Source organism: Phyllopteryx taeniolatus, chromosome 17, assembly GCF_024500385.1.
Source record: "Phyllopteryx taeniolatus isolate TA_2022b chromosome 17, UOR_Ptae_1.2, whole genome shotgun sequence".
NCBI classification, from domain to species: Eukaryota; Metazoa; Chordata; class Actinopteri; order Syngnathiformes; family Syngnathidae; genus Phyllopteryx; species Phyllopteryx taeniolatus.
In genome coordinates this window covers 18210084-18229480 of record NC_084518.1, presented here as the reverse complement: position 1 = coordinate 18229480, position 19397 = coordinate 18210084, and the positions used below count along the sequence as shown (strand labels likewise).

The window sequence follows — 19397 nt, the reverse complement described above, 5'->3', positions numbered from 1 at the left end:
TTTTCTATAGCGCATGTCATTATTCAGATCGCGGGTGAGCCGCAGTCTATCACAGTTGACTTTGTTGCCAGTCAATCTTCAGTGCACAAATAAACAATTATTCCATACATACATTCACACCTATGGACGATTTAGTCTTCAATTACCTTAACATACATGTTTCTGGAAACATGCAAACACCACACAGGAAAGGACCAGAGATTCGAATCCAGAACCTGAGAACTGCGATGCATAAGTGCTTATCACGAATCACGAGGGGACAAAGATCTCGGTTGACTTTCACAAAACCACCAGGTCTCAGCTGCCCTCTTGTGGCATTATAGCGGCTTACAACGGTCTCGATGTACAACACTACACTCAGTAAGCACCATTTTTTTGTATTTGATTTATGCCCTGTACATGTTTAAAGTTCTTTTGATAAAAATAATTACATGTACTTAAATGGGAATTTTCCATTCGACTTACCCAATGAAAATACATGGAAAAACTTCATGTACTGCACCTTTAAAGTTGGTGTTTTTAGTGAGATTATTTTTGTCTATACCTGCGATTCAAACTGAAATGAAAAAATCCATATTAAAGCGTACATATAATAACCATAAATACTTTTATACAGATAAAATGAAACAAAATATTTCAGTGATCAAGCACACACACAAACGTTTTAAAGAAAATATTGTTTAATTAAAAATCTTAATGGCTTGGGCATGAAAACATGGCAACACAACAAACGCAGAGGATATTAAAAAGACAATAAATAAATCATATTTACATGACAATAAAGCAGCAACAAACATTTTAGTAGGCGAGTTGAGGAAAAAAAAAAGGCGAGTTAAAAGACTTCTTTTAAAGTGTACACACATTTAAGCATCCATTTGGAATCAGACATTTCCTTTCTTGTAAATGAGGCATGTTGGAGCTGACCAATCGAATGAGAGAGAGCGAGGAGGGGGCGTGTCTTTCTTAAAGCGTAAGTCTCGAGAGAAGACAACGCGTGGAACATATCATCAATCGCGTAAAGTCCCTCGAGTGGCGCTCCAAAATAAAAATGGACCACCTCAAAAAGTCCTCTTTAAGGCCTTAAACGTGACATTTCATAACCTTAAGTCAATGTGCTACCACATTATGTTACATCAGTCCCAAGACAACAATTCTTTAGTACTAGCATTTAAAGTATTGGAGTGTTAATCTCTCTTCATATTAATACCATCTGTGACTACTGGAGGAAGAAAGTCTTCCAAAATGGCGAGCAAACCTGCCAAAAGGCACATTTACAGACATTAACTGACACCTGACATGATCCATCCAAGTAAACCCGGCGCCTCCGCTGAAACGCTCGTCGGGACTGGAATGTGTTCGCTCTTCGGTTGTCGCGCACGTCGTCCGGAAGCGGCAAAGCGTCTTTGTTACTTGTTGGTGCTTTTTATTCTGAAACGGTTCAAAGTTGCGAGACGCTCGAAGCGAGGGCATATCGCCCGCATGTAGCGATAAAAGGTCGAACTCGTCACAGAACTGAGTCGACGTGGGGAACTAAGGATGGGCAATCAGGAAGTAAAAGTGCGTACGATGCTATCGTTGCCGCCTAAATGGGCTGCAGAACAAATAAAAACAAGGAGGTAAAAGAATGTCATGGAAAAGTTGGTGCCTAAATGGGCTGCAGGAAAAAAAACGGAAATGACGCAAAAGTGAAGTCAATGCTATTGTTGGTGTCTAAGAAAAATGTCTTTAAGGTCAACGATGTTTTTGTTAGTGCCTTAATGGGCTGTCGAACAACTAGAAACGAAGTAAAAATAACGGTGATGTGATCGTTGCCACCTAAATGGCCTGCAGAATAAAAATCTGTAGACATCTGTGTCTGTAGAAATTGGTAGAATCAGGATGTGGGAACTTGCTGCCTAAACAGAATGCAGAACAAATAGTAAAAGGAAGTAAACGTAAACATGAGGCTTTGTTTCTGTCTAAAAGGGCAGTGGAAACAAATACGCTAAGAAATATGCTACGATTTAGCTCCAAATGCCCATCTCTGTGTAGAACCACGGTCAACCTGTTCGTACATTATTATTTTTTATTATTAAACAAAGGGGCTCATTCGGGCCACGTAACAGTACAACATAGGCGGCTAGCGGTGTCACATTGAGCCAACATGGTCCCTCGAGTGGTTACGTCGTACGCTTTTATGAACATTTAAAGGCTTTTGAAGTTTTTCCGTGTGGGATGAAGCGTGAAAAAGTTCGGAGGCGACCGGGGCGCAACGACGGCACGCGACGGAGAGGGATGCGGCGGGACTATGTGGCGATGTGCGCGGCCGACGGTACGGACACAAACTCTCGGAGGATGTTCTTGGCCGTCTCCAGGTTGTTCCTGGCGATCATCAGCGCCTTCTGGATGTCCTGGATGGAGTAGCCCTGCGACATCAGGCACTCGATCTCGCCGCTCAGCGCCACGCCGGCCGAGGGTGGCGGCGGAGGCGGCGGCGTGTGCGAGGAGGAGGGCCGGGGGGGCTGATCCTGCGAGACCGAGGGGAGCTCGCGGTTCAGCGGCCGAACCCGCCGATCCGAGTTGGCGCGGCGTGGGAGGGGCTTGGGGGGGCGCTCGGGGTCCACGCCGGCCGCGTACAAACCTGCGGTGGCAGAAAAAGAAGAAGATGTTAGCGTGGTGGCCTTGGTTTCGCACAGAGGAGGCCGCAAGTACTGTCATTGCTGCCTAAATGGGCTTCGGAACAAACTCAAGGTAAAAATGAATGTGATGCCATCGTCGGTGAAGAAAAAAGTAGAAATTGATAGTAAAACTGAAGGTGAAAACATGCTGCACAACAAATAGGAACATGTAATAAAACGGAATGCTATGCAATCTTGGCACCTATACAGGCTGCAGCACAAACAGGAGGCAAAAGTGACAGTGTTGCTTTCAATGGCGCCTGCAGAAAACATTGAAACAGTTAATAAAACTCAAGGTGATGCTGTAGGAAACAGGCTGCAAAAACTATTATAAACATGAAGAAAAAGTCAATGTGATGCTATTATTTGCACCTCAATGCGCTGTCGCACAAAAGGGGGGGGGGGGGGGGGGGGTTAAAGTGACTGACGCTATTACTGCCGCCGAAACGGGCTGCAGAGTGAATGTGGTGCTATCATTACTGCTTCATCAGAAGGCAGAACAGATCAAACTAGTAAAAGAGAATGTGATGCCATTGTTGGCGCCTAAACGGAAGTAAATGTTAATACGATGCTAGAATACAAGAAAAACGGAGTGGAGGTGTGCATGTGATGCAAAAAGGAGACGTTTCAAGTGCGGTGAATGCCGCTTCGAGCGTCACGTACTGGCTTCAACGGCTCCGTCGATGCTGAGCGTGCTGAAGGCTTTGGACGGACCGTTGAGGTCGGCCAGAGCTCGCCGGGCGGGCGCCGGGGGGGCCAGCGGGCGAGGGCAGTCGTACTCGTACGCGTCCTCGAAGGAGCCGTCCGTGGACTTGGGCTGGTAGACCACGGAGGAGGAGTGCTGAGGACGTTCTGAAACATACACAAGATTCTCATACACAAATAAACATTCATTCGTACAGAAACACAAATATGCACACACAAACGCACGTCAAACACAAATATGCACAAACAATGATCCAACAAAGATAAGAATATGCAAATATACGCTTACAGACGCACAAAAATACACACAAACAGAGAAAACAATGAATTCTGGGTACCCATAATGCTTTTTCTTTTTTTCAACTACACTGCCAGGACAGTGTGTGTGTGAGTGAGGAATGGCACAAATGGTTAACCCAATAAATCGCCTGTTCACGACATATCCCGCATGGGCTGTTGTTGACGTCATTCACGCAGATTCTTTTGTGTGTGGGCAACGACCTCGAGCGGACAAATCAAATAGCCGCACCTCTCACTAAAGTGCAGTTTCACAAATTGGCATTGAAATATATGAAACTTATACATTTATACAGTAATGTAATACATTATAGATCACTGATTAAAAAAAAATTTCAAAAGCACATAGGGGCCAAGTTTACATTGTAAAACGATCTGTGCCGCCCCCCTACAACACGAAAAACCGCCCTTTTATCGACGATATACATTGTTATATCGCTCAGCTCTATGCTTAAGCGGTGGTGAAAAGGAGGTAAAGAATTGTACCGTGATCGCCGGCCTCTGAGGAGGCAACCTGGGCCTGGATGTTGCACATGGCCTCGTATACCTGAGGGTCCCCGGAGTCCACGTCTACGCCGTCACCGCTGGGACCACGTGTGAACAACAAAATGGTCAACTTTTTTGGGATTAGACATTTGACACCTTACATTGCAGCAATATTAAACATTCAAGTCCATTATCACGCATGATGTCGGCAAATCTTGTGAGATATAAGCTCAGTGAAAATCGAAGGGTTTGGGTATGTTTTGCTTTTTATTTGGACATCACTACAGAAAGGTACCAACCACAAAACAGCATAGGGCTCTCGAGAAAATGTCTGGCAGCTCAGTTCAATATGACAATAATAATTAAATAGCAATTACACAGATAAAAGGCCATTTTCCTAAGACTAGGGCTTTAACGCCTTCTGGTGGCTACTAAAATATGAAAAAAAAATTGAGTTTTGGTTTCTAAATAAAAAAAAACACAAATAGGTTCACTGTCATTCAGTAGGATTGAGATACTGTCAAAAGGCAATCACCTGACGTCATTGTGGTGGTTTGATTGGCTGGGAGGAGGTGGCGGCGGCACCAAGGAGCCGCTGATGATCCACGCGCCGCCCGATGCCGGCAGGGAGGTGGGACTCATGTACTCGTTCTCCTCGCAGTCGGTGGGCAACTTCTCCCTGCTGGACACGGCTGACGTCGGCAGCGACCTGAACAAATGCGAGTCCGAAAATGAAACCGTGAGACCCAGTTTATCGTGGGGGATACTTTCCAGACCCAACCGCAATAGATGAAAATCTGTGCTACAAACAGACCATAAATTAAAAAAAAAAAAAAAAAAAACAAGTTTTAGCCCTCCCATGCTTAAACATATTTAAATTTGTTCCTTAGCGAATCAAATATTTCTTATTTAAACACCAAAATGTTCAGCCAGTCCATATAATTTTGTCTGACAGAAGTCTGCTAGCTTTAACATGTACTGTAATGTGAAACACCGTTAATGAACGAAAATTAGCATAGAAGTTCAGGTATATATAAACCTAACGACTGCTATTTTAACACATGCATATTGTCGCTGTCGGTTGGAAACACCAGAAGACCAATTTTGTATTTTTTCACAAATGGATACTATTAGTCTGTAGCCAAGTTGTCTATTATTTTTATGCCTGAGTAACCAATTTCAACTGTTGAAAACCATTTGCGAACAAACCTATTAACTCTCTTAGACACTTGAACTGTCTGACAAGTGTTGTAAAACTCCGCCTCTTCCTCACTACGCGGGAGCCGTGCGACATTATGTTGCCTCAAGATTGAAAGTCTGGAATTTTATTTTATTTTTTTAAATCAATAATGAGTGAAAATAGTTATTCTGATATTATTCATTTATTTTTTTCATGGCGAGCTGTAATGCTTCTGTGCAGAAAAAAGCATGTCAGTCACAAGGTCAATGACAGCGTAATAAATAGTGATTTTTTTTGTGTGTGCATTAAATTAGCGATTGATCATGATTTTTTGGGTGGCGCTGTTTTCATGTTGTTGCTCAACGGTATATGATATAAGAATATAAGGTATAATATAAGGCAATATACAATATACGGGGGAACACCTTATTGCTGTTTTGAAACACAAAATGTGGCAATAGAGAGATTTGTGTACCTGGCGGCCAAGCAGTAGATGGCATTTGTGGCCGCTTGGGCTTTGCTTGCCTCGGCGCCGCCGCTGGCGCTGGCACTGGCACTTTGAGGCGTGGCGGGCAGGGCAGCCGTGGGCGCCTTGCAGACGGGCCGCGGCACCATGTAGTTGGCGGCCCAGGCGGGCGTGTCGGGCGTGGAGGGCAGGGGTCTCCTTTGGAGCCTGGAGTCCAGCGCCACCAGGGAGGGGCGCTCCGGAGGAGGCGGCGGGGGCAGCTCTCGGAGCGCCGGGGGCAGCGGGAGGGGCTTGTCCCTGTGTGTGGCCCCCATCTGTTTGCGGCAAGAAAAGACAAGGGAAGCTCTTTTTAAATTTAAACCCTGCTACGGGAGGATTCTTTTTTGGGGGGGAGAAGAATTCCAAGCAAAGCTAATGAGTGGTTCCACCAGTCCAAATGTTATTTTTTCCCTGAGTGGACAGTGTTTAGTGGACTTGAACAAGACCTTAGCGCAGGCTCCTTGGACCAGCTGGCTGTGTGTGCTGGAGGGTCTCTGCTGAAGGAGGTCCAGCCGGGGCGGGACCGGAGGCAGCTGGGACACTGGAGATGGTGGGCGCTCCACCTATACATGCATACACACACTTCATTGGATGCATTTTACAAGTAAATATCCATACTGTTCTCTACAAATGGCAATGGAGTAATTGACACCCACCCAAAAGGGTTATAAAGGCCTACAGATGCTACAAGATGGTGGCAAAACACTACTTTTATCCAAATGAAGCTCCTCAACTTACTTCAACATAGTTCCTTGACCCCAAGAGGTCAGAAGATGGTGGCAAAGCACTACTTTTATCCAAATGAAGTTCTCAACTCACTTCAACAGTTTCTTGGCCCCAAGATGCCACAAAATGGGACCAAAGCAATACTTTCATTAGACGATATCGGATAGGTCACTTGAAATCTACATGGAACTGGGGGAATTGAATCCGAATTGAGGACTTGGACCCACAGTGAAAATCCCAGCCATCATCCATCCCATTCACCAACTGAAAAATGGCTTGCTCTCTTTGACGATGCAATGTTAATGGCTGAGCAAACATGCAGTTTTTTGGGCTTCCTTAAAAGTGACGGTTTTGGAGATGTGAGGATTCTTCCAGACGCCAGCGATATGCATGCATTTGTAGTTTATCGAATAGTTTATTATTAATAATTAATTAATTTAAAAAATATATTATTTTAGTAATAAAATATTTTCTTCCCCCCAAAATGTAGTTTTTTTTTTTTTTTTACACTCAATACAACTGATATGGCCCATCTGTCTGATTTAACATCAAATTTGGCCCTTGAGCACAAAAGTGGACTGAGCGTACTTTGCTGCAGGCCAGCCTGCTCATGACGAGGTTCTGGTCCTCCAGACGCTCGTCGTCGTCCTCGTCGTTGGTGGCCGCCTCGGCCCGGCTCGCTCCCCCCTGGAAGCCGGCGAAAGCCCCCCCGCTGGCCTTGGGATGGAAGGGGTCCACCACGATTGGCTCGGTGCCCTTAATCTCACAGCGGCAGAAGGGGCAGCCCTGACCCTCCGAATCCTGATGTCACGCATACGACAAAGCGTTTATAGACAAGAGGGGGAAGGTCGAGGAGGGGGTGAGCTTTCAGTGGGCGGCGCGGGCCACCTCTCACCTGCCAGGCGGTCAGACAGGAAGTGCACATCAGGTGTCGGCACGGTTCGATCTTGACGTCCTTGTCGTTCTCGGCGCAGATCTTGCACAGCTGGAACGTGGAGCCCATCTCGCAGTATAACTCGTACTGCTCCTGCAAACCGGAGGGAGCCCATATGTTGACCACAGCGGCGTGTGTGTGTGTGTGTGTACGCGAGGGACGTGTTAATGTAGAAGTACCGACCTGGGTAACTTTGATGTGGTCTTGTGGAGAAGGTTCACACAGGCCTGTTAGGTCTGGGTTCTGTGCACGACCATCTGGGAATAGGTAGCTGGAGAATACACACACAGAAACAAATAATTGAAAATGACACTTATAACGTACGCTGGTGGCTTGACTTTTTAGTTGAATTCATTCCGTGGCCATGCTTGTAACTTAGAAAAACACCCGGCTCTCAAAACAGCTTTCCCCATTGAATCGAATGGAAATGCCATTAATCTGTTACTGCCATCCCAAAAACACCAACCAAAAATGTTGTGTTTTTTTAATAGCACGCTGCACCATTTTGTGTTCCGATATCCATTGCTTAAAACAATTAATCGGACCGGACAAAATACAGGGGGGGGGGGGGGGGGGGGTGGACCTTGGTTTACAATAGTCCCGCCATCCAACATTTCAAAGTTTAGAACGGCAGTCGGCAAAGAATACGATGTCACTTGGCACAAGAAAACACGCTTGGTTACCACCAACATAGTTACTGATTTTTATTTGTTTTATATTATGGCCGAGAAGTGTTTTTAATACAAATATTTACAGCAATTGTGACTGAGTGGCATATAGGACTAGTTTGCACATCGGCGTAAGAATACGCAGTCATGCGGCACAAGAGCGCGCAGTCAGTTACCACCTTATTTACTGTTTTTCATTTGATTGTTTTATATTTATGGCACAGAAGTGATTATTTTTACAAATACTCACTGGAAAAAATTGCCAATTTCTGTCAAAGGAGTTCATCGGCTTGAGCCTTTATTATAAATATTCCAGTGACAAATTTTTGTTTCCTGAGTATCCGAAGTATCAGAGCCTTAACAGCGGCAGGGGCCCATCTGCATGTAAGGGAATTCTGCAATGCAAGGACGTTGCTACAGACGAGTGACCTGGGAAAAAAGGTGGAAAAAAATGCCCAGCTTCAGCGGCCGGTAGCTACTGTTCTCCATGCTTGCAGTTTACCGTCGTCTCGCTTGTTTACACATTTTGTGTTGAATTAGGCAAAATGGAAAATGCCAGCATTAAGCTAATTACTTGCGTCTCCCATCCTGTGTTTGACGCATGTGGTCCCAATTGATGTCTTGTACTTTACAGAATGACAGCAGCCCTTTCAAATCTCAGGTAAACAAAGGTAAAGCCGCCTGACTCACAATCCCTCTCTGTAGCCGTCGATGAGCGCTTGGAACAGAGGCTTGTTATGGGGGATGGTCTGCAGGATGTTGCCGTCCGCCGTCACGTAGCCGATGGCCCATTGGCCCAGTCGCGTGCAGCTGAGCCTGAAGATGTAGCTGAGGAAGAGGACGCATCGTGACACAAATTAATGTCCGCTACTTAGGGAAATTTTTTATTTTTGGGTGAAATTTCAGGATGAAACTAAAATGCACTATAACGTTGTATATGGTCTCGTTCTTACCTGCCAGGCTTGTGGATGAACCTGTGCAAACGAGCCTTGACCTCGTCGTACGTGAGGAAGGCCATGTACCCTGGGTGTGTGACTGCGAGACTGTTCCAGTTCCTCAACAGAGATGACCACGGCTATACAAACACACAAATCAACACGGCGTGTTAATGTAGACATGAAGAAATGAGGCAGACCCGCAACATCAACAATGACATACACAACATTGTGGCAATACCACCTGTCAGTCAGCTGGAACACTAATTGCCATTTAAGACTGCGTCTCCACGTAATGGAAGACCATCTTTAATACTACACAGGGTTTAAAACAATGTGGTGCATCGCTACACTTCCCACATATCAGACTCACTACTGTAGAACCACCGGGCACTTCTTTGGGCTTTGAGGAGTCCATTTACTCGATTAGTTACTGCAACATTGCATCTCATAATATTGTACAGAAGTAGCTAATGAAGTTGCGGCTGAATGTATACAGTACTTTTCGACGGGTGTTTAGAATTTTTCACCAGGGGTTTTATTCGTACAAAGTTATATATTAGCAGACCTGGAAGAGCCTGGTGAAGATGTCGAACTCAAAGACGGAGATGTAATCGTTGCAGGTGAGGTCGATGGTGGACTTGAGCGCCATGGCCTCCAGGCCCGAGCTGATGGGGTGGAACTCGTGCAGCGCCTGGCGGAACGTCCTCCATGGCACAATGGTCCTGGGGGAGAAGACACAAGCCGTGGTCACCAACCTCACAATGCGGACACCACGTTTTTTGTGTGTGTGTGTGTGTGTGTGCCCCCCCATGCAAACTCACTTATCCCCAAAGGAGCGCCTCCAAAACTCGGCGGCGTCAGCTTTGGTGATGCGGAAGTTGTCGCCCTGGAACAGGCCGTTTGGGAAAATGGCTTTGAGCTCGGCGAGCATGTGACTGAAGATGAGCGACAGCTTGGTGAGGTTTCGCCTGAGGGGGAGGAAAACAGACAAAAGAGATGTGACGACGTGCGGCAGACCTCTCAAAACATACAAGAGAGTGGGCGGCGTAGGACAACGATAGAAATCACATGACCTCATGAGGAGGAAGGAGACTTTCGCTTTGTAATCACTTTGAGCACAAAGAAGGAAGTCGATGTGTCAATCTGAGATTTTTATCGTAGAATGGCCGCTCGGCTTGCTGTTGCTCAGTCGGTGCATCGCAACACTGATGGAAAATTTTACGTCGCATATCGCTTTTTATGTTGCTTTATATCTGAGCATCACTCAAAGCGCAATATGTCTGAATCGGCCAGTGTCGGTCAGCAAAAAAATAATAAAAAGGGGCGAGCAATTTAATATTGAGAGACTATTTATGACATTGACAGGCATCTATACAGATGTCTATGATCTGTGTGTATTGCTGGATATTGGGCAGAAAGTTAGCACGTCTAAAATTGTAGTCGGCACGAGCAACTGTCGATCAGGATGGATGTAAAGTATATTTAAGCCACTGAGAACCAGAGTGGGAAAACTCCATTTTGGTTCTTTTTAAGTTAAGCACAGGAATAAATTGAGAAAAGGCATATTTTTCAGATGAATATTGGTTTATAATCAAGCCTTATCTTTAATTTTCACATTTAAGCGGCGGTCCTTTATTTCACTCAGTACTTTTCCTGATTCTTCAGTGCAATACTGGGCCAACTCCCACTGTTGCCAGTACATCTGCATGTTAGTAAAAGTTAACATTTATCCTCTCTCATGAAATATTGATAGATGTGATTTTTTGATTTAGACCACTGTTGCACATTTGTTTCCTAATCCCAGTTAGTTTCCTTTCTTGCAGGGAACCTAGATGACACTGACCGGGATCCAACCTATGAAACTGAAGATGACAGTACCTTAGTTGTGGATGTAATATTTTCCAACATGATCCAAGTCCAAAATCATTATATTTGGCAAAATGGGAAAACTGAAGGAAAACCACAATTACTGTGAGATTAAGTATCCAGAAGAAGTAATCATTGCCGAACAAATCATCAAAACGTACTTATTTTTATACTTATAGAAAGGTAAAATGTCACTTTATTCTCATGTATAGTTACTAAAACTTTTATGAGCCCCTTGACCATGGAACAAATTAACTGTATTCCCATTATTTCTTAAGGGAGAAATATATCTAATAACCAATTTACAAACAATAACTATTCAGAATAGTCATAACCTTCAGCTCTCTGAGCTAAAACTGGAATATGCAAATAAATATCTGACAAGAGTGTACTTCCTGCCACTTATCTTCTTGTTTTTTCTTTTTAAATGCACCCTTAATTTGCATGTCCATGACAGTTCCCTTGTAACTGAGTTACCGTCGTGTTAAACGGACTTAAAATACGGTCAGCAGAGTTAACCTCTAACAACAGCCATTTGTTTTATTTAAGTTAGCAGAAATGAAAAGACATACTGTACATGTGTCACACCATAAAGCTCATGTGCTATTCCTGGTTTTATGGTGATGTAAAACAGATGCCGCTCACCTGGGCTGTGAGTTCTCTTCGTACATCCTCTCCTTGGCCTCCTTGAACAAACTCATGGTCTGCTTGGTCTTGTTGGTCAGGTTGTCCATGACCACGCGGAAGTACTCGTTCTCGCCCAGCATGTCCATGCGGTTCTCGTAGCGCGACAGGATGGTGCGCAGGTGCTGGTAGGTGTCGGGCAGCAGGTCCAGGATGTACGGCGGGCTGTTCTTCAACGCCACCTTGGGGTTCTGGCACAAGCGCACCACCTGGATCAACAGAGAAGCGGAGTTTTATTTGATTTTTTATTTTTTTTTATTACGAACCGTCACTTGGCCGAAACTTTGTCTTGAGTTGGCGGCAAAAAAATGATCATTAGCCTGAAGCACTGACTTTTCGTTTGAAAATCCCTATCAATATAGTGCACGAAATAGAGGCTCAATTGTTCTGCTCGACCGTATCAGTAAGCTGTGGTCGCAAACTGCAAGCAACTTGACAGTTGTGATTGTGATCTCGTCACTCCACCAAATGACAGAGGCTCGGCACCGCTAGGGAGCTTAATGAAGCCTTAAGGATGCGTTCGGTCACTAGTGGTTGGCTGACTATTGGTTGAGAAAGTGCCAGCCATTTTTATTTAATCATGGCAGCCAAAATTGTGATTCAATAACTGTGCAACCCTAGCAAATAGGCAACAACAATTCTTTACAAAAGAGGCCAGGTTTATTGGTTTAAGTTTACTATATGTTTGTTAATTACCATTCCCAGTTGAAGTTTAATATGAAACAAAGAGACCAAATAAAACTTACGAAAGTCTGCTAGCTTAATGCTCACGCACGATGCAAAACACCATAGATGGGCTAACGTAACTAGCATGGATTTTGCTGTATCTTTTAAGGAAACGGATATTTGAACACAAATGGATATTTGAACACAAACGGTGTTCACAAACTTTTTTGTATTGTGTCTTTATTATACTGCCCCCTGGTGGCCAAGACGTGCACAGCACAAGGAGGACAATGTCAATGGGCAGTGAAGCATGAAATATTGATTCACTGTTTAATTCTTTACAACTTATTCAATTGTGCTATGACTGTATAACTGTCTATAAAGTGCCATTTTTCATTAAAACATGGCAAAAAAATGTTTTGTTTTTTTGTGGGGTTGGAACGGATTATTGGCATATCGATTCATTTCAATGGAGAAAGAAGGTTTCATATGCAAGTGTTTTGAGCGTGGTCATGGAACGGATTAAAGTCTTGGACCTAGACACCAATTTATTAGATTTTGCAGCAATGTGTAAGTTAAAAGAGTGTCTTGTTAAAAAAAACAACCTCCTTAATCCATCACATGCTTTCTTTATATGGATCATGATCTGCGGCTTTTAAAAAGTAGGTCGTCTCCAGATTAAAACTGTGACCAAAAGTTTTAATTAGTTTCACCGTATTATATGGTCTCACAGGAAATAACACAGGTTCTAACGGTCACCATCCTAAAGCCTTTATTAACTGTACACGAGATGTTTTAAATAACATTTCCCAAATTGTAAAAGACGACCACTTTGCAATAAAAATTTTAATGGAGAGCAAGAAGGCCCGAGCCGAGATCTTTCGATTCCTGAAGCTCGGAACTGTGAAGCAGACGTGCTAACCGCTACATCAACGTGCTGCTGACATCAACGTCTCTGCTTGGTCAAACTAATTTGTATATGTAATTGATTTTTAATTAACTTTCAACAATGATATTGTACCGGATGAGAAGCCAGACTCTTTCCTGTGTCACACTGAAGCTCTATTTAGTTAGCCTGGTAGCATTATTGGCTAAATCATTTTGAAATTACTAGCACAATAGCAATAGAAAATACTTTTGTGCTGATCAAAAATGTTTTTTATATATCTATCTATCTATTTATATCTGTGTAGCTTCTGAGTCATCCAGGTCACGGTATTCCGCAAAGGTTAAATTGAGGCTAATAGACTCTCCTTGTTTGTTGAAATTGTCGTTTTTCCCAAAACGTAAAAAAAATTACTTGTGCAATTATGCTGTTATGCTAACGATTTAGTAGTCTATGGTTATCGTTCCGCTTTTCCTCTTTGCCATCACCAGTACCCTTCTGTGGCCGCATCTATTCCTTATTGCAGACCATTTTCCAGTATTGAAGATGGGTGGATGATTTGGGGATTATTAGAGCAGTTCCTCTGAGGACTTTAATTAGGGCTGCAGCGATCGAAGTTTTTGAATCGAGTATCCAACCGATTATTTGAGTTATTCGTTTAATCGTGTTCAGATTATCACCGTTGGGGAAAATGACTCGGCTCGTGCTTTGACAGACTCCTACTGAGGAATTAACTCAAATGAGACCAAACCAGAAGAAGGGATACTAGACACGAGGGCGACGATAAATTGTAATTTTTTTTGCTGACCCGACTAATGTGGGCGGAGCATGGCGTCAAAGTTTGATCATTATTTCGAGGGTTCCCCATGCAAAAAAAGGGGATGCAAAGGCCCATTCATCGCTGCTGAGCAGACGTTTCACCGCCGTAGTTTTCCCAAAAGATTGTTGGTTTGTGAGGTTTGTTTACAACCTGTCCACTCATCACAACATCTCTTTGATTTCAGGATCAACCCTTTATTTCAATAAAGCAAATGGGCAGTGGAAGATAATGAGAGAGACGATGGTATTCGGTACACTCACATTTGAGAAGCCGTAAAAAGGGAAGTGCCTGTCAAACGCAAGGCTCGGGGGCCAAATCTGGCCCGCCAAGACATTTCATGTGGCCCGCGAAAGCAAATCATCTGTGTCAACTTCCATGATTCTCGCTCAAATTCTTAGAAAATAATAACAATAAATAGTATCGTTGAGACATTGCAAGCATTTTCTGTTTACAGTAACTTAAACAATAGTTGGACAGACTATTATCCTTGACTTCTGATTTCAAAACTAGGTATCCATCAATTTGTTGCGTGTATGTAATAATATTACGAGGTGACTAAACATTTATATGGTTTCACAGTCTACGGCCCTCTGAGGTAAACCGTGACTACAATGTGGTCCGCGACAAAAATGAGTTTGACACACCTGCTTAAAACTAAACCGAGGTTAATGTTTAACCCCCAATAGAACCAGTGGTTACCTTATCCATGAGCTTCCAGCATTTCTCCACCATTTTCTTGTCCACCACGGCGGGTTGGTGGGGCTGCAGGGGCTGCTGGTGGGGCTGAAAGGCGTCCTTCATCAAGCCGATGAGACCCGCGCCCCTCCTCGGATTTCCGGCCATTAATTCGCTCGGTGACCGGGGGCGGAGGGGGGTGAGCCCGGTTGACAGCCTCGGGATGAATCCTCAATCTTGACTCCCTTTTTTTTTTTCGCCGACCGCGATGGTTATCCGGCAAGCGTAAGAAGGGGGAATAATAATAATAATAACAACACAAAGAAAGGGGAAGAAAAACGGCGCAGTGTAAACGATGTGAACGCGACGCTGCTAGCTACCGAGCTACATTGGCGGAGGGAGGAAAAGCCTCTTCGGCGTGCAAAAAGTCGACAAAAACGCCGCCGTGACGCGGTGTCGGCTGCTTAACGACGACTTCTCCCGTCGAGTCAAAGCCGCCCCGCGGTGCCAGTCGAGCTAATAATAAACTGGCGGTGTTAATCGGCCGCGCGGGGCGATCAACAAGCAGGTTGGGGAGTAGGAGCAGTTTACAGTTTTCAGCCCACGAAAAGTCAGCCAGCAAAAGTGACGCAGCGCTGACGCGGATATCCGGCTGACACCTTCAAAATAAAAATAAAAACGCGTCCGCTTTTTATGCAAATACATCCAGTTGCATGGGGGTACTCGGTTTACGAACGACATGTAGAGGTTACGAACGGCGAGCAAAGAATTACTTTGAAAGAATAGAGTAAAACAATTGTCAAGACGGCACGCTCAGTTACGGCCGTTGGTAATGTTCACTAACTATATAATTTCTTTTACATTCATGCATGTAGATTGTGAAAAAATAAGACAAACAATATTCTAAATTCACAAATATGCTAAAAATGAAGCAAAACATTTGGGGAAAATACAAGAATATTAGATGCAAAAGGTACAAATACTATACTATAAAACAAGTACTATAGTAAACAACTAGTACTATAAAACAAATATTTGGAAAACAAACCCAAATAGATGAAAAAAGTTTAAATGTGTGGAATTTAAAAAAATATATATTAGGGAATAATATCTTAAATGTCAATCAAATACAGGCTTAAGACGGTTCCAATATATACTGTTTCAAGGTTACCAACAGCGCTATAGTTTGCACAGCAGCGTAAGACTACTACTGCAGAAGAAGGCACACTCAGTTACTGCTGTACTTGTTTTTCATTTGTTTTATATTTATAGCCTAGAAGTGTTTTTATACAAATATTTATTGTAATCATGACATTTCAAGGTTATAAACAGTGAGCAAAATACCTTATTACTTTACTACTACATTAGTCAGCAGAGGTGGCAAAAGCACTCACACTCTGTACCGATAGAACTAGATACTTGTGTAAAAAAATAGACTGGTAAAAGTAGTACTGATTTAATTTGTTTACATAAAAGTGAAAAAGTCCACAAATAATTAAAATGACTTTTCGATGTTATGAACCACCCGCAATGAACTCAACCTAGTTTTCATTTAAACTGTCACGTGTGTACGCTGACTTCAAAATAATGTCACTATTTGAAAAAATATTAGTAGAATTGATATCAAACAGATGCGCATGGAGGTGTAACTATGAAAAGTTACATATGATATAAATAATGTAGCTATAAAAGGTGGAGCTGGTTGAAAAGTTGGAAGAACATTGTCAATGCAGAAATCATAATCTTTGAACAGAGGTTTGCTGTTAGGGTACAATTCAAATTGCGTTGAATGAGTCAAACTTCACTTTGGTTCCTGTATTTAAAAGAGATAGGCTGTTATGTTAAAAAGCGGCATGAATATGACAAGGCAAACCGCACTCTACTGTAGTAGTGCCTTAAACAAATGAAACAAAATATTGTCAAATATGTCCCAAAAATTTGCATCAGCGCTGAATTTTAAATTGTTACGCTGTTTAGGGATGTGCCTGTGTTCAGAATTATCCACTCACATTAATAGTGAGTCAGCACACAACTGCCATCATTTAGTGTGCCTCTGGCTAACCACACAAAGTTCAGAAGTATGATTTTCTTGACATTTTTGTAGTCACATCTTAGAGCACAAGCCATGGTCTGCCTAGAGCTTCCACAGCAGCAGAAGGATTTCATTGTTCAAAGGTATCAGTCAGGAGAAGGGTAATAAAAGATTTTCCAGGGCAGTAAATGTACCATGGAACACATTGAAGACAGTCGTCATCGAGTGGAGAAAATATGGTATGGAATTCCCTCCGCGATTGATTAAAAGATGAGACGAAAACAGGTCAGGGAGGCTACCAAGATGCTGACAGCACACTGAAGAAGCTGCAGCAATTTCTGGCAAGTACTGTCACGTTAGTATGTGACAACAATCTACTGTCTTCTTCATACATCTGGGCTGTGGGGTTGTCAATTCCTCAAAAGTTGTACACGTTATAGGTCACATTAATGGTGGAAAAAGTTTTCAAAATGATTTATCTTGGTCTCATTTTTTTTTTTTTTTTTTTTAACATCACAAAAACCTGGCATTTGAATAGGGGTGTGTAGACTTTTTATATCCAATGTATATAAAACTGGTTCACGGAAATAGGCCGGCTTTTACAGGCAGTGTAAAGGGGCTTTTGAGATTACATTTGAAGGTGGAAAATTAACTGAGTTGACTTTGTGGCATTTTTACAGAATAGCGACAAATAGTTTTTAGAACAACCAGGATGGTTGTGTGGATGGTCTAAACAGGAGCTCCATTGAAGCTCGCCGCGATGTTGACCAGCTGAGATCCCAGCTCGGCGTGCCGCCCACCGGGGAGAAACTCGGCCGACAGTTCCCTGTAGGTGCTGCAAACTCTGCGTTCCCGAAGGTCCTTCCGGAGAATGCCGTGTTTCCAGCGATGCCGCGCCTCCCCGTACAACGCGACCAAAGACCTGCGCGGGAGCGCCACGGCGACGTTCACTTCGCCCGACAGTCCCAGCTGCGGGAGACCCTGCTCTGACGACATGGTCAGCGTGGTGCCGGACAGCATGTTGACAGTGACCAGGCGTTCCCCCCACAGCCAGGAGTCATCCAGGTGAGGGTCAATGGCAGAACCGCGCTGAGGGTGGTAGTCCAGATTGCATTGCTCCACAGGCTGGAAGCCCGCCAGACTTTCCTCTTGTTGCATTCGCAGCACTAGTTTTTCACTCAACGCAGGAAGGCCACTGAAACTGGCGGGACGCACTTTCTTCTTCTTAAAGTTTACTTTTGGCCCAAAGTCCTGTAATAACACAATCAAAATTGCAATTATTATTACAGTGGTGCCTTGAAAACACTTGTATCACTAATCATCTTCCCCCATTGAAATGAATGGAATTGTCATTAATCCGTTCCAGCCTTGTCCCAAAACCCCCCAAAAAACTAAAATGTTTGTCACGTGTTTTCTTAATGAGAAAAACTGGACTCCGTAATTTATACTCTGTAAGAACATACAGTAATGACATAATTAAACAGAATTAAAAGGAATTAGTTTTTGTCCCACTTGCTGCTTTAATTCAATGCATATTGTGCTTCTCACTGTGGCGTGCGTGCCTTAGCCACCTGGGGGCAGTATAGGACAGACTTACGGAAACTGCACATGGAGACACTCTCTTACGGCAGTAATATTAGTCATTCTTCGCAGAGGATAAATAATATATGCCTCTGAGTATTGTTATATTGTCCGTCTACATGTGCTATCGTTCGTACCTGTTTCTTTCGACCCGACTGGGACAGATTCCAGACGTCCCGGTCCATGCTGCTTATCAGCTCCTTCTCCTCCTCCTCCGATAGGAAGTCCTCCCACAGGAACACTCCGGGAAAGGGGAACGACGCCGGCTCGCCATCTTTGCAAACGGCGAGCTTTGTCTCGGGGTCGTAGAAGAAAAGATGCCCGTTCTACTTCCACGTAGAAATACTTGTTAAATTGGATTATTATAGGAAAAAAAAAACAACATTTGACAAATTTTATTTAAAGTGAACCCCAGTTAATTTCAGGGAACATGTTCTAGACCCACTTGTGATGGGTAAAATTTCACGATACAGATAGCACATGTAAAAAAAAAAAAAAAAAAAAGGTTTTACCCCTCCCATACACACAAAAAAAATGCGAGCATAAAATGTACAGAAAATAGGTTGGTAGGTGAATGTGAGTGCGAATGGTAGTTGCCTTTGAGGGATTAAAACCAATATATAAAAGTAATACATACATCAACAGTAACTATATACAATTATACTGCATTTTTTATTAAATCTTGATGTGGAATATTAAAAAAACGTTTTCAATACACACAATAACAATCCGCACGAATCCGTAATAACACGATATCCAGATTGTTCCACGAGAGCACCCGTAGCTCGTGATCTACGGCTAAATTTGTCGTACGCGACTACAAAATAAGTAAAGGAATGACAATCCACAAAAACAAGGAAATACCTTCTTTTCGGGCAAGTGACTTTCTTTTAACGTCTCACACAGAAGACAGCGCCGGATACCTTTGCATGCACAAGAAGCAACAACACCACCCGGAACCATCATCGTACCTGCATCTTCCTCTATTGCATGTTAGAGGGACGCCTCGCCTCAAACAAAGATAACTACTGCCATCTTGCGGGTAGTTTGGGAAGCTTGTTTTAGACTGTACATTGTCATTAAATAACTAT

At 43.4% G+C, this 19397-nt stretch overlaps 2 protein-coding genes across 3 annotated transcripts; both read right to left on the bottom strand.

The window, feature by feature from the left end:
* Positions 1-662: 662 nt before the first annotated feature.
* On the bottom strand, positions 663-15404 carry LOC133467753 (E3 ubiquitin-protein ligase CBL-like). 2 transcript variants are annotated; one of them, XM_061752980.1, is made up of 15 exons: positions 14718-15392; positions 11608-11855; positions 9918-10064; positions 9662-9818; positions 9112-9233; positions 8849-8986; positions 7674-7761; positions 7452-7583; positions 7145-7357; positions 6277-6393; positions 5801-6105; positions 4681-4854; positions 4146-4243; positions 3321-3509; positions 663-2620 (listed from the first exon to the last, which is right to left on the bottom strand). In XM_061752980.1, the coding sequence occupies exons 1-15, from the start codon at positions 14859-14861 to the stop codon at positions 2286-2288; spliced, it is 2607 nt and encodes an 868-aa protein (XP_061608964.1). In that variant the 5' UTR covers positions 14862-15392; the 3' UTR covers positions 663-2285. The 2 variants fall into 2 exon arrangements, with proteins under 2 accessions (XP_061608964.1, XP_061608965.1); XM_061752981.1 differs by having other exon boundaries at positions 2481-2620; positions 3321-3528; positions 14718-15404.
* Positions 15405-15973: 569 nt separating this feature from the next.
* On the bottom strand, positions 15974-19393 carry alkbh4 (alkB homolog 4, lysine demthylase). Its single transcript, XM_061752984.1, has 3 exons — positions 19171-19393; positions 18444-18632; positions 15974-17976 (listed from the first exon to the last, which is right to left on the bottom strand). The coding sequence occupies exons 1-3, from the start codon at positions 19270-19272 to the stop codon at positions 17455-17457; spliced, it is 813 nt and encodes a 270-aa protein (XP_061608968.1). The 5' UTR covers positions 19273-19393; the 3' UTR covers positions 15974-17454.
* Positions 19394-19397: the final 4 nt, after the last annotated feature.